General features: G+C 33.6%; 1 protein-coding gene across 1 annotated transcript; it reads left to right on the top strand.

Annotated features, from left to right (window-relative positions):
* The first annotated feature begins 1,173 nt into the window (after positions 1 to 1,173).
* Positions 1,174 to 11,690, top strand: LOC136209358 (kinesin-like protein KIN-5C). Its single transcript, XM_066000807.1, has 23 exons — positions 1,174 to 1,436; positions 1,551 to 1,680; positions 2,106 to 2,264; positions 2,362 to 2,711; positions 2,787 to 2,925; positions 3,024 to 3,121; positions 3,202 to 3,358; positions 4,031 to 4,100; positions 4,228 to 4,304; positions 4,437 to 4,490; positions 4,591 to 4,671; positions 4,746 to 4,857; positions 4,949 to 5,035; positions 5,116 to 5,291; positions 5,460 to 5,621; positions 5,703 to 5,810; positions 6,012 to 6,170; positions 6,248 to 6,331; positions 6,410 to 6,615; positions 6,804 to 6,905; positions 7,168 to 7,277; positions 7,664 to 7,815; positions 11,173 to 11,690. The coding sequence occupies exons 1-23, from the start codon at positions 1,378 to 1,380 to the stop codon at positions 11,377 to 11,379; spliced, it is 3,039 nt and encodes a 1,012-aa protein (XP_065856879.1). The 5' UTR covers positions 1,174 to 1,377; the 3' UTR covers positions 11,380 to 11,690.
* Positions 11,691 to 14,429: the final 2,739 nt, after the last annotated feature.

The raw sequence follows: 14,429 nt of genomic DNA, 5'->3' as shown, positions 1-14,429 counted from the left end.
AGACTTTATCATGCGATTTAAAGAAAGATCCCATAAAATCGATGCCCCAAACATAAAAAAGCTCACAAAAAAGTATACCTTGTTGGAGCATCTATTTCTTATGAGAAATATTCCCACTACGTTGGCATGCATCAAAGGTCTTACAAAAGCCAACAATATCTCCAGTCATAGTCGACCAAAAGAATCTACTTAAATGATCTTAGCCGACGTATTAATATGCCCAAAATGGCCACCAAACTTCCTAAAGTGACACATACCTATCATTTTAATCACTTCATCATCCGGTACACATCTACGAATCATATTATCAGCATAAATCCGGAATAGAAACGATTCATCCCACAAATAGTCCTTAAAACCTTTTCTTTCACCTAAATGAAAGGTTAAGGGGAAGAACATTACCAACCTTGAAGTTGGCTATGCCGACATACCAGAGTGTAAACGTTACCATGAGGAGAGGTTTATCTGGAAAAGGTTTCTTTTTTTATCTCCACAAGTTTTAAAAATTCTTCTTTTCCTCCTTATAAACGTGATATATGATCGATTGCCACGTTTTCTACTATTTTATTATTCTTAATCTCGATGTCAAACTCTTGAAGTAGTAAAATTTATCAATTCATTCTCACTTTTACATCTTACTTATCCATCAAGTGCTTAGAAACCAAATTTTCACTGAATACAATAACTTCTAATAAAAATTAATAAAACCTAAATTTATAAAAAACATAACTTTCCATGGCATCATATGGTGAGATTGAATCCGAAGATCTATATACATTTTTAACCTTTTTCAACTTTCGATTTGTTCGATCAGAAGGACCATCAAGGGGCACTCAAGGAGGGCTCTATCCAAGGCATTCGTTTACGTACATGTTTACAATAAATGAATTTAAATTTAATGTTTTTATTTTATTTAGCATGATATGTAATATGTTCCTATAATTAATATTCTTTTCTTTTTATATAACTTTTTATAAATTTTATCAAGTATAGAGCTAATTTTGATCTTTGTATTTCCTTTAGAAAATGAGCCTGGCCCATTAGGTAGCCCATTTTTCAAACTTAAAGTTCAAACACCACCGATCCAACCTGTAATCTGGCTGCCGTAAACAGTCCAAATCCGAAAATAATTTAGATCGTCCGATCCATATGATCCCTGGAAAACTAACCGTTCGATTTAGTTTCAGAGAGCGGGTTTCAAAATTCAAATCTCATTTCAACCCCGCTCTCACTTTACATCTCACACTCACAGGCTCAGAGAGAGAGAGAGAGAGAGAGAGAGTTGGAGAGGGAGAGACAGAAACTCAACTTTTGGGGAGAGAAACGTTTAGCATTCGTAGCGTCTCTCTTTGTAAGTGCAGATTCTGCTAATAAGCTATGTCGGCTCGTCACGAGAAAGAGAAAGGTGTTAATGTCCAGGTTCTTCTACGTTGCAGGTATGGTTTAGGGTTTTGATTTGGGGATATTTGTTCAATTTATTGATCATTTTAGCACCAATTTGATTTCGGTTGAGTTAAATGAGTTCTAATTTAATTTTGTTTCTTGAATAGGCCATTTAGCGACGATGAGTTGAGGAACAATGCACCACAGGTTGTCACTTGCAATGACTACATGAGAGAGGTCGCCGTTTCCCAGAGTATTGCTGGAAAGCATATTGACCGGGTTTTCACTTTCGATAAGGTTATTTTCTCATTATTGATTTTCAAGTAAATAACTCCTGCGAAATGATGGTTGATTGATTGGGTAACTTCTCATTTTGGTTCACTGTATAGAACATTTGGCGCCATGGTTATATTAATTGTTCATAAATCCTAGGCGATTCTCATCTCGTATTGATAGGTTTCCTGTCTTAGTTGTGGAGTAGTTGAATTTCTTGGACAAAAATTCCTTTATTTTTCTTATGATGGGGAATCTGTTTAACGGATGCACCAGAATAGGACGTTCTTGTGTATCGATGGGTTCAAATTAATGGATTTCTCCCTACTTAAAATTCCAACCTACCGAGTTATATATTTGTGGTATATGGCTAGTTAAAACATAATTTAGTGTAACTATGATGTGCTAATTGCTTGTAAAATCTGATTTTTAGCTTATTGGCTTTGTAGGTTTTTGGTCCTTCAGCTCAGCAAAGGGACCTTTATGACCAAGCTGTAGTGCCAATAGTGCACGAAGTTCTTGAAGGCTTCAACTGTACCATTTTTGCATATGGTCAAACTGGTACAGGTAAAACTTACACAATGGAAGGTGAATGCAAAAGAGCAAAGGTACTTCGAACAATAATGTTATGGCTTTAAATTTTTATTTTATATCTTAAGCTCAATTCACGACGACTTATTTGGATGTGACACACAAATTGAACAGAGCGGGCCCAAAGGAGAATTGCCTCCAGAAGCTGGTGTCATACCTAGAGCTGTGAAGCAAATTTTTGATACACTTGAAGGCCAGAATGCAGAGTATAGTGTTAAAGTTACTTTCTTAGAATTGTACAATGAGGAGATCACTGATTTGCTTGCCCCAGATGAAATTTCTAAAGTTTCTCTGGAGGAGAAGCAAAAAAAGCAGCTGCCTCTGATGGAGGATGGGAAAGGTGGAGTACTTGTAAGAGGTTTAGAGGAGGAAATAGTTACAAGTGCCAGTGAAATATTTACTCTTTTAGAAAGGGGGTCTTCAAAGCGGCGTACAGCTGAAACCTTGTTAAACAAACAATCAAGGTAATATTTAGTCAGCATTTTTAATGTTAGCGTTTGCCCCCCTTCTAATAATGAGATCCAATTTGTCTGTTGTAGTCGGTCACACTCACTTTTCTCCATCACAATACATATAAAGGAAGCTACTCCCGAAGGTGAAGAGTTGATCAAATGTGGTAAACTGAATTTGGTTGATCTAGCTGGTTCAGAAAATATTTCTCGCTCTGGAGCTAGAGAGGTATTTTTCTGTTTGTTGGTTAACATATGTAAGTTTTAGATTACTGAGGAAGGCTGAAACTGCATTTCGAGATAAAATCTATCATGCTTGTTTAATAGGGCCGTGCTAGAGAAGCTGGAGAAATCAACAAAAGTTTGTTAACTCTTGGTCGTGTCATCAATGCACTTGTTGAACATCTTGGTCATATCCCTTACAGGTTTGAAAAGATTCTCCCAGCTGTGTTATCATTCAAATTACCAGTCTTCCTTTAATATTAATTTGCATAGTTTGTCCCAGGGATAGCAAGCTCACAAGGTTACTTCGTGATTCTCTTGGTGGAAGAACTAAAACATGCATTATAGCAACAGTTTCACCGGCTGTTCATTGTTTGGAGGAGACCCTAAGTACATTGGATTATGCACACAGAGCCAAACATATAAAAAATAAACCTGAGGTTAGCTGTAATTTTCAGGATCAGTTCACTTCATTAGTTTTGCTGAAGTTGATATTTTAAGACTTTCATCATTTCTTTTGCCTGAGTTCTTTAAATCTGCATTACTGGTGTTTATAACTTGTAGTAGAGGGTGGAGACTCCCTATGTACTCATTAGTTATTACATTAGTCCCTCTTCAGAGATACCATTCTGTATTTTGTGCTATGATACACACACAAATGTTATTTTTGTTTATCATGTAATAGCTTTCTTTGCTTTTTCAAACTAGTATGAGTGGGTGATGTGCACTGAATTTTATTGCTATAATTTATGTTTTCAATATATTTTTTTTTTACACTTGTAGACTAATTTTAATACACACTCAAACTTCTGCTTTTATTTTGAAAAGGAGTATGCTTGAGGCACCTTTCTATGGCTTTATTGTTTTTAAATTAAATTTTGTTGGTAGTCACTATTAGATAATAAAAAGCTTCTTCCATTTTGTGGTGAGATGTAAAAAGGGAAAAACCATTGATTGTCTTGTCACGATTTAATTTTTTTTTGCTTTGAGATACCTGTATTTTAGTGAAGCTGAATTCCTACTTATACTTTTATTCAACAATGTGAGATTTTTTATCTAGCAATTCTGTATTTTTAGTAAGGAAATTGAATATTTATTCCTGTTGTTTATAGATCAACCAAAAAATGATGAAATCGACCCTCATCAAGGACCTTTATGGAGAGATTGAAAGGCTTAAAGCAGGTAAGGCACATAAATGAGCTCAGCTTTGTTTTTGTTTAAAATGAAAAATGCACGCTCCGGATTTGCTGTTGAGGTAATATTTTATTTTCTAGTTTGCTGACTCATTATATGTTGCCATTTCGCTCAGAGGTTTATGCAGCTCGTGAAAAGAATGGGGTCTATATTCCTAAGGAGCGATACTATCAGGAGGAGAGTGAAAGGAAGGTATTCATTATTCCCCTTGCTGATTATATTTATACCTCTTTGCTGTCATGTATAAAATTTTCTCATTACTTCTGTCATTAAATAAGAACAAGATACAATAAAATTCACACATTTCTCTGCCATTCTGTTCAGGTCATGGCAGATCAGATAGAACAAATGGGAGTCACAATGGAAAACCATCAGAAGGTTAGTGTTTGACACCTCTATGGAAAAAGAAAAGGACAATATGTTCTACACATCCGATTTCCACTTTCAAACAAATTATTTATGATGTACTCCAAAACAGCAAATGGAAGAGTTGCAAGAAAAATATGATGCCCAGGTGGAACAATATTGGCAGTTGAACGACAAACTTGAAGCCACCGAGGTTTATTAACTTTGCTTATCTCCCATTAGTTATTACATACATAGAGAGTTTATTTACGCTGGTGTAATATACAGAAAAACTTGAGTCAAACCTGCAAATTGCTTTCAAGCACCGAGGAAGAATTGAAGAAGTGTCGTTATTCTCTGAAGGAGAGGGATTTTATCATATCTGAACAGAAAAAAGCAGGCATGTTTTTATATCACTATTTAGTTGGATTCTAAAGTTGTTATTATTTTGCTTATATATTAATGTTGCTTTTTTTTTATTTTGTAAACAGAGAATGCTCTTACTGATCAAGCATGTGCTCTGAGGTCTGACCTTGAGAAAGCTCTTCAAGATAATGCATCTTTGTTCCAAAAGATTGGTATGTTATGAATTTGGTCGTTCCAATGTTTGTGGATAATACATGGAACATTTTTTAATGTCTAAGGCAATAATATACAGGTAGAGAAGATAAGCTGAATGCTGGTAATAGAGCAGTGGTAAGCAATTTCCAAGTCGATCTGTCCCAACGAATTGGTTCTCTTCAAAACATGTTGGGTTCTTCAATAACAAAACAAGATGAACATCTTCAGTGCGTTCAAAAACTTTGTCAATCTTTCTTACACATACATGATACGGTATGATAATAAAATTACTTTTTTTTCCAACTTTTTTAGTTACAACAAATTAGTTCTATTATTATTCTTATTAATAATGTATATTTTGAACTGCATTGTTAGTGTCATGCTTCAGGTTTTAGATTTAGCAATGGTTGATTGTGTTTTGTTCGTTATTCTTGCCATTAGGCTGTCAAGGATATCAAGAGGAAAGTAACAACTTCAAGGGCTTTATATATATCTCATTTTGAGGCAGTGCAAAATGTTGTGCGGTTGCACAAGGCTAGCTCGATTGCCGGCTTAGAAGAAATTTCATCGTTGGCTTCTGCGGATGTACAATCGATTGAAGATGTAGGTAGCAACAAGTTGAGTAGCTTTCCATTCATCATGGTTTAACTATTCATAATTTTTACCGATTTCTTTATTGATTAGTATCTTGCATTGGATGCCGATCACATCGCGTCAATTTTCAATGAGATTCAGAGCACACTTTCAGCTCATCAGGGAGAAATGGCTCTTTTTGCTCGGGAATTGCGTCAGGTTTAGCCCTTAATATGATTATTGCATTTCTTCATTGTATTTTTATATTGCTTTAAGCCTGTTGCATATTATTCTATATTTCCAATGTTTACTTTGGACAATTTGCATATTAATCTATCAGATTGTCAGCTTCTTCATTGTTATTAATACATATTGTTCTATCTTTTTCTGGTGGGTTTGAAATTGCTTGGAAACGAATAGAAATTTCATGTTAGTGGTGAGCAAACAAAGGAGGTTTCCGATTACATGAATGGGTTTCTCGAAAGGCTATTGGAACAGTCTAAGGAGCTTCAAAGTCATGCAACGAAAGCTGATGAAATTCAATTTAAACGCATTAGTGATTTTCAGAAGGCTTATGAGGTTTGATTCTCATCTAGTTTTTGTATATATTAGATTTTCTAGTTGAATATAGCCTACTCAAATCTTTTTCCTTTTAGGAGCAATCAAAATCTGATGCAGAGAAGCTTGTTGCTGACATTAACGATTTAGTCTCTAGCCACATTCAGCGTCAAAAAGAGATGGTTTGCTTTCTTTTTATGCTTTTAATTCCCATGTTGCGTCCATTCTCAGTCTTTACTGAAAGCTTTAGATATCTACAGGTGGATGCAAGGCTTATTGATCTAAGAGAAAATGCTAATGGAAATAAAGCAATTTTGGATGGACACATTTCTACAATGGAAGGTGTCACAAGTGATGCAAAAAGAAAATGGCAGGAGTTCTCTGCGCAAGCTGAGAACAATGTTCAGGATGCTGCAGATTACTCTGCTGTCAAACATTGTCGTATGGAGTCATTCATGCAGCGTTGGTATGTTTGCACTTTAGAAGTTCTACTTGGATGCTACTTGTTTACTTCGAGAAAAATGGTATCATACTTATGATTAGGGCTCAGTTAGAACAAGTAACCATAAGTATTTGTATTATAAAACATCTTTATGCTTAAAAGAAGTTCTCATGTTTTATTTGACCTTACTGTTGTCTTTTCTTTTGGATTAGTGTAAGCACTACCGGAACAGCTTTGGAGCACTGGAAAAAGTCTCATGAATCTGTGACTGAGATGGGAAGAAAACACGTTTCATCTTTGTTATCACTTACAAGGTAGGCAAACTCCTGTCTTTTGTGTGGATTTTCTTCAATAATTCAGTTCTTAGTTGGATAGTTTTTTTTTGTTAAAAGAGCTGTGGCTGTGTTTCTTTTATGAAATAAGAGTTTTCTGTTCAGTATGATACGACATTGCCTTCTGAGCTGGCTAATTAGCTGAAATCTATCATGTATTGTCATGTCATCTCTTAGTTCATTCTTTATCTTTCATAGCAGTTAGAATATAGAGATTGATTTTCCTTTATAATGCTCTTTTCAGAAATGCAACTGATAACTGTGAGCAACATGATGTTGAAGTCGCTGCGGCAAGGGTTGCAGCTGAGCAAGATGCGGCACAGAATTGCTCGGATATCCTTCAGCATATGGATGGTCAGTATTATTTGGTTGTCTTGAGTATTATTGTTAAATTCTTTTGACAAAATTCTGGAACTTGGTTGGGAAATTGTATGGTAGAGTAAATTTAAATTCTTTGACTTAAATATGCATCATAATAATGTCATATCGATAAATATATATAGATAAATGTCTTCAGTTTATTTGATTCATTGAACCATATTTCCTGAAAACGTTGTGTACACATTTGCAACAAATTATTGAATTTAATTTACATGTTTGATTTCATATTCATCATCTTGAGTTATGTGTAAGCGTTCTGTATCAAGGGACATGGGGAGGAAACATCGAGCAATTTTGCTTATATTTTTTGCATATTCTGGCTTCTGGTTGTAATCTCTTTAACTCCTACATTTCTGCAGATATGTCAGAGCAGGAACGAGGTTCTGTTTCTGGGATCTTGGAAACTGCAAAAGTTCATGCAGATGAAATTCTAAAATTCAGGGAAGATCATTCATGTCAAGCTGCAGGCATAGTGGATAAAGCAGAGTCGACCTTTCAGGAGCATTATTCGGTGAGTGAAGTAGCTTCTGGGATAAAACTGTTTTCAATTGTATAATGATGCCAAATGTTGGTCCTATCTGGTAATCTGAAATCTATGTTGCATGGAAACTCAAATGGAAATGGGGCATCAGGAAATTTTATTTCTAAAACATATAGTCTTCAAAACATAGTCAGGAAACGAAAATGGAAACAAAAATGGATTGAAACATAGTCTACCACAGGAGTTTCCTTGCAACATAGTCTGAAATGTTTTGCTAGTTTAAGATCATCTACATCTGGGGTTGTAAATTTCTCACATGAATGAAAATATGATTTACCGATACAAATCGCTAAACACGACCCGTTTGACATGATTATCATTTTTGATACATTTGTATAATGTATAATCATGTGGAACATATAGATCACATTACACGATTATAACACTCTTAACAAGTTTTGACACCCTTATACATCTGCTTCAAATCTGAATTAAAATTCTTGGGGTAAACAATTAATTAGTTCCTATATTTTTACCTAATATACTAGTTAGTCCATCTATATACAACAACAACAACAAAACCTTAGTCCCGAAATGACTCCATACGAAACCGTGAAATCAAGTCGTGTCAGCGACATAAACTCTCTCCTTCCACCCTGTCCTATACCCTGTCATATTTTCCTCGGTCCCTAATAAACTCATATCACTCTTAATAACCCTCTTCCAAGTTTACTTAGGCCTTCCCATACCCCTCACCCTTGCATCCCTTTACCACTCTTCAATCCTTCTAACCCGTGCATCAAGTGCTCTTTGTCTTACATGGCCAAACCACCTTAGTCGATTTTCCCCCATTTTATTCTCAATAAATGTAACCCATACTTTCGTCCTAATTATTTCATTCTTCACTCGATCCTTTCTCGTATGACCATACATCTATCGCAACATACGCATCTCCGCCACCTACATTTTCCCTTCAATCTATTAGGCACACTGGAGTCGCAAAGGAAACTCGTAGCACTCTTCCACTTCGACCAACCGGATTTAATCCTATGAGCAACATCTGCATCCGTTTGAATAATAGACCCTAAATAACGGAAGCGGACAACCCTCCCATCAACATATGTTGAATGAAATCTGTATAGTACATATATATCAATATTTTTGTACTGGTACATATTATATTATATGGAAAAGATATTATTTATTTTCTTAAATTTTTATTCCCATTGTATTTATTATTTAATATAATATCTATAAACTAATATGCAATATTATTATTATTTATTGATCTTGATTTTTTTTTCAAAATCATGTTTTATTTTATTTTTATCCGTGAAAATTAGTAGAGATAAAGAATTTAAATTCACAATTTTATATAGCTTTACTCCTGGTTTTTTGAATTTTTCATGATATTTTTCATTCATTTTTTAACGAAAAACAAAATCTACGATGCTAAATTAATGACTTATAATTATATAAAATTTAATAAATGAAGTACTATATATTGCTAGTAGGGCCACTATGTTTTCTTAGTTGTAGGAAAACCTTATAAACTCTTAATCTACATGGTATCCCATGAATTGCTCTCTATTTCCATGGTTTATAACATGGTATCAGAGCCTTGTTTTGGTTAATGTTTAGGGTTTCCCGGATTGAGATTCCAGGGCAGAATTTCTGGGTTGTTTCTTTTAGCATTGTTGTCGCCTTGTGAGCAAAATATTTGGACCTAGGGTTCCAAGTTTCAGTTCTTCTTCTGCCGTCCTCGCCTCTCAGTTTCCAGCCTGCCTGTCCGCTTAGTTTTCCGGTGAATCTCCGCCTCTTTGCATGTTGCTACAATTGAGTTTTGCTTCTCTGTTTCCGAACAAAGCTTGATGTTCTTCCGCTCCCGTTCGATTTGTTCGTCTAGGTTGTGTCGCAAATTATATTTTATATTCTAAAGTATCTTGAGTGTATTGTTTTTAAGCCTATGTTAGGAGTGTTACAGAATAAGTCAATGTAATCAGCATGCTTAGGCTGCTATGATAGCTATAGTGCTGCTAGTAGGGCCATTATATTTTCTTAGTTGTAGGGAAAACCTCGTATAAATGTGTGTTTTCATCTTAAGTTTCATATATTCATGTAGGCTCGTAATATACATGGTATCGATGGATTTCTCTATATTTTTATGGTCTATAACAATTATAAAGTAAGGTAAAGAGTAATTTCGTCATTATTTAGTTTAATTAGAGGGTGTAATTATCGGGTTCTTCTCTTATCAATTTTGGCTCAGTGTCAAAATCAGTCGACTCTAATCAAACCCAAAAACTTTTGTGTCAAAATGGTGTTAACCTAATAAGACTAGTGTTGGTTTCGTGTCACTGTTTTTAGGTCACATGTAATTTTACTATAGACGTATATTAATAGCAACTTTTAAAAATATAGGAGGATATGTTACTTTTTTTTTTAAATATTTCGTATCATTTTTGAATTAATATATTAACAGTAATCATCAAAAACTCTAGTAATATCTTGTTGGGGGCCATATAATGTGTTTATAACAATATAGGAGGTTAGCATGGTGTTTCCTAGTAATAATTGTAATTTCATTACCTTTATTAATAAACAAGACCTGTAAAAACATTTTCGTGCATGCATGTCAATCCTAATAATTTTAAATATTCGTATCATTTTTGGTAAGCATGTCAACTTTAACCCAACCATAAAATTTTCGTGTCCATTTTGTGTCAACCCAAAAAATGACACATTACCTACTAAGTTAAATCCAAACACTAAATTGCATGTCGATTTCATGTCTGTGTACTTTTGCCACCTCCAAGTTTAATTCCACAATTAACTCTACTAATAAATTATTTATGTAAATTCTTAGACCCTGTTTGGCAAATAGTTGTTAGTTGTTAGCGGATTACATTAGCTCTTAGCTTATTATCTTTTTGGTTAGTTAATTTGACTAGTAGATTGTGTAAAATTGTTTGGTAAAATTTAGTTGATTGCTAATAGCTCTTTGTATAAACTGACAAATAAGGACATGGTAAAACCTTTATTAAAGTGCTGTAATTAATAGCAAAAATGTCATTCTAAAGAGATGAGTAATAAGCTAATTGAAAAAGCTAGAACCTTTTTTTTTTTTCAAAATTAGTTTTTTTTGAACCAATAAGTTCTTTCAAATATCTTTTCACCAAACACCTCTAAAATGGTTCAGACCTCTAGTTTTACACACTATTAGAGGTTTGACTAGTTAAAACCTCTAAGCTGACTCAAAGTCTCTAATTTTACCCATAAAGATTTGACTAGTCAAAACCTCACGCCTCTAATTTGACCACCAAACAACACCGTAGACAAAATTTCTTGAAATTCTGTATGCAAATGATGTGGTAATTCAATGTGCAGGATTACGAGCCAACCGGCACAACACCAATAAGAATCGAGCCCGAAATACCAAGTCAGGGGAAAATAGAAGCACTAAGAGCAATGCCAATGGAAGTACTGGTTGAGGAATTCCGAGAAAACAATAGTTATGAATCGTCGCCGTCGTCGGAGGTAAAGGAATTAAAGCCATCTTTAATACCACGATCACCCCTTGTACAACTCAACTAGTCTTCTTCTTATTGCTCTCTTTCTTTCTGTCTTATCTGATGATGATGATGCTATTATTTCTGAAATCAAGCAATATGTATTTGTACCAATAGTGTAAATTGTTATTATATTCATCTCTCCCACAATTGTTAGGGTGTAGCTGGATATTATTTCTGGTGTTGAGTATAAATTAATCCCATCTTGGGATTTGATTTAGTAGAAAAGAATGGTGGGTGTTTAAGTTTTAAATTTTTGGGTGCATAAAATGTATGACATGATTATTATATATTCTTGTTTACTTACGAGAAGAAAGTTCAGATTTGTTTATTTAATGTTCTTTAGCCCTTTTCTTTATAGGTTGCCTGGTGATGTTTTGAAGAATTGTAATATGATGGTGTAAGTAGATTTTTGTGTGAAAACCATGCTTGGGATTAACTTTCGGTTGATAATACATGTCAGAGATTTTTTTTTTTATTTCATAAGACATGGTGACATTTTTATTTCAGTTGATAATATTAACAGCTCAACGATTGATTTAGGACTGTAAATGAACCGAACTGCTCTGTATTTGGGTTGATAAAAGCTCGATTGTTTTCGGTTCAAGCATGAGCACGACAAAGCTTGTGATGTAGTCTCGATTATAGGTTCATGAACAAACTTGATGATTTATAATGTTATTGAATACGTTTGTTAGCAAGTTTTATTCGATAATTTTTTAATAATAATATTTGTATAAAGGGGATGTAAAACAAATGTATTGGGTTGGTTTGGTTTGGGATGTAAGTAGATGTTTGTGTGGTCCATGCTTGGGTTGGGATGAACTCTCTGTTGCTGTGTTTATAGAATTTGTGTTTTTTTTTTATTTCATCGTACATTGTGTTTTGATCCAATCCATACGCTTTATTTGATTTTTGGTAAATATATTCTTATTTAAGTTGCTTTTTTACTTCGAGAATGGCTAAAAATTTATTAGTGGATGCTGTTTATACAAAGAATAATATGATAATAGTGATTGATTTAAGCTGTAAATGAGCTGAGTCGCTCATGAGCGATTTGGTGTTTGGTACGTTTGATTTATAAATCAGTCGAGCATTAGTATGATAAAGTTTGTCAGCAGGTTTGATTATGGGATCATGAAAAAGGTAATGAGTAAGTTTGATTATGATGGTTATGAAAATCCTCGTGAGCAAGCTTTGATCGATTATTTTTAACAGCTTAATTTAATGTAAAATTTAGCTTTGTAGATTTTGAATCAATATAATTTATATAATTAATTAATATTATTAACAAGTTTGTCGTGTGCACAGTTTATGAACTGAGTTAATAAGCAAAACTTGTAAAGTTCTTTAACAAAGTTGCGAACATAATATTTTGTTAATTTTCTAACGATCCGAACGTGAACAATCTCAGTTCGTTTCAATTAGTCCTACTAATATTAAAAGGTAATTATTATGTTTACCTAGTCAAATTTAGTTTCTCATGGTTTTGAAGCTTTGCAGAATCCAATCCAAAATAGCGGTTTAATTGGATCTTGTCCAAAATAGTCATTTTTTTTATTAAAACTGAGAAGGAAGGCGTGGATGTCGGACATCCCAATGAGATTGATATCCCTATGGACCACAAACCCATGACCCGAATTTATTAAGAAGAAAAGAGAAAAGGTCATACAGATTCAAGATGAAAGAAACAAAAAGCTAGGAAAACCTATAGCTTACACCGCCACTCGCGTTAGCACCAATCAAAATAGTCATTTAATATCATCATTCATCACATGGAAAACCTATTAATTTTAGGGGAAAGTTCAAATAAAACCCCTGTGGTTTCACTAATTTTCAGATAAAGGACTGTGGTTTACTTTTTGTCAAAACGAGGACTGTGGTTTCGTATTTTTAATAATGCTATTAAAACTATCTTTAACGACCTGAAAATGAAATTTTTCAAGAATTAAAGTTATTCAATGTCATATTTTCTATGGAACTACATTTTCGATTTTAAAAAATCATCTTTTTTGGAACTTTCTCTCTCTAAAAATTAACTTTCTCTCTCTTTACCAAACATCATCTAAATAATGTCGAAATAAAAAATTTGAAGAATTAAAGTTGCTTAAAATATTAGTAGTTCTTAAAATATATCATTTTTGAAGTTGTTAAGGGTGATTTTAATAGAATCAATCGAAAAAGTCCTTATTTTGCTAAAGTTGAAAACCTCAGTCCTTGTTTTGACAAAAAGTAAACCACAGTCCTTTATCTGAAAATTAGTGAAACCACAGGGATTTTATTTGAACTTTACCCTTAATTTTATTAACTAAACTGATATTTAAGTTCATTTATATATTACGAAATTCGTAAATGTAATTTAAAAAATAAAAATGATCTTAATTACATCAAAACTTAATAATGTAATTTGAAATACTTTGTTTTGTAAAAAAATATAACATATACCTCTACTCACGAACCTTTAAACCACATATCTCTTCCCCCCCCCCCCCCGTGTAGGGTATGTACGAGTAGTACCAGTCTCAAACCCTTACCCGTTTAGTTTTTAATTATCTATACCCGTCCCATTTAATTTACGAGTACCCGCGGGTACCCTTACCCGTTAAGAATCAATACATAAAACAAAAAATATTACAAATTTAACAAAGTGTAAATTTAATAAATCATCCATTTAAACAAATTGAACCTTAATCGATAAGAATAAAGTAGTTTAATGGTATTACTCAGTGGTTGAAGAACAAAAAGTTGGGGTTTGAATCCCACATTTTACATTTTAAAAACAATAATATTTTTTAATATATAAAGATTTATAACGGATACCAGGTACTTTAGGGGGGTATTTCCATACCCTTCACATGTAGTCCCATTAGAGTTGGGTAGTGCCGAGTACCTCAACAGTACCTCTTGCCATTCCTAATATCAACTAATTAAATATTAGAAATAAGGTTTAACACATAACTGCCAGGTGTAATTTATCCTAACATTGACAACAAAAGCAATTTTACCCAAACATTGACAAGTTGGATCAATTTCAGATGCTATTATAAAATACAGATATTTTGTTGCTTATTTTGT

The sequence above is a fragment of the Euphorbia lathyris genome, chromosome 10 (genome assembly GCF_963576675.1).
Source record: "Euphorbia lathyris chromosome 10, ddEupLath1.1, whole genome shotgun sequence".
In the NCBI taxonomy this organism is placed as follows: Eukaryota; Viridiplantae; Streptophyta; class Magnoliopsida; order Malpighiales; family Euphorbiaceae; genus Euphorbia; species Euphorbia lathyris.
This window is presented reverse-complemented; position numbering and strand designations above follow the sequence as displayed.

What these genes read in the sequence shown, in the direction of transcription:
- LOC136209358 (XM_066000807.1), top strand. Translation starts at nt 1,378, where the DNA reads ATGTCGGCTCGTCACGAGAAAGAGAAAGGTGTTAATGTCCAGGTTCTT. An exon ending in CAATGGAAAACCATCAGAAG is followed by an intron (nt 4,491 to 4,590) that starts GTTAGTGTTTGA and finishes ACTCCAAAACAG; the next exon opens with CAAATGGAAGAGTTGCAAGA. An exon ending in ATTTTCAGAAGGCTTATGAG is followed by an intron (nt 6,171 to 6,247) that starts GTTTGATTCTCA and finishes TTTTCCTTTTAG; the next exon opens with GAGCAATCAAAATCTGATGC.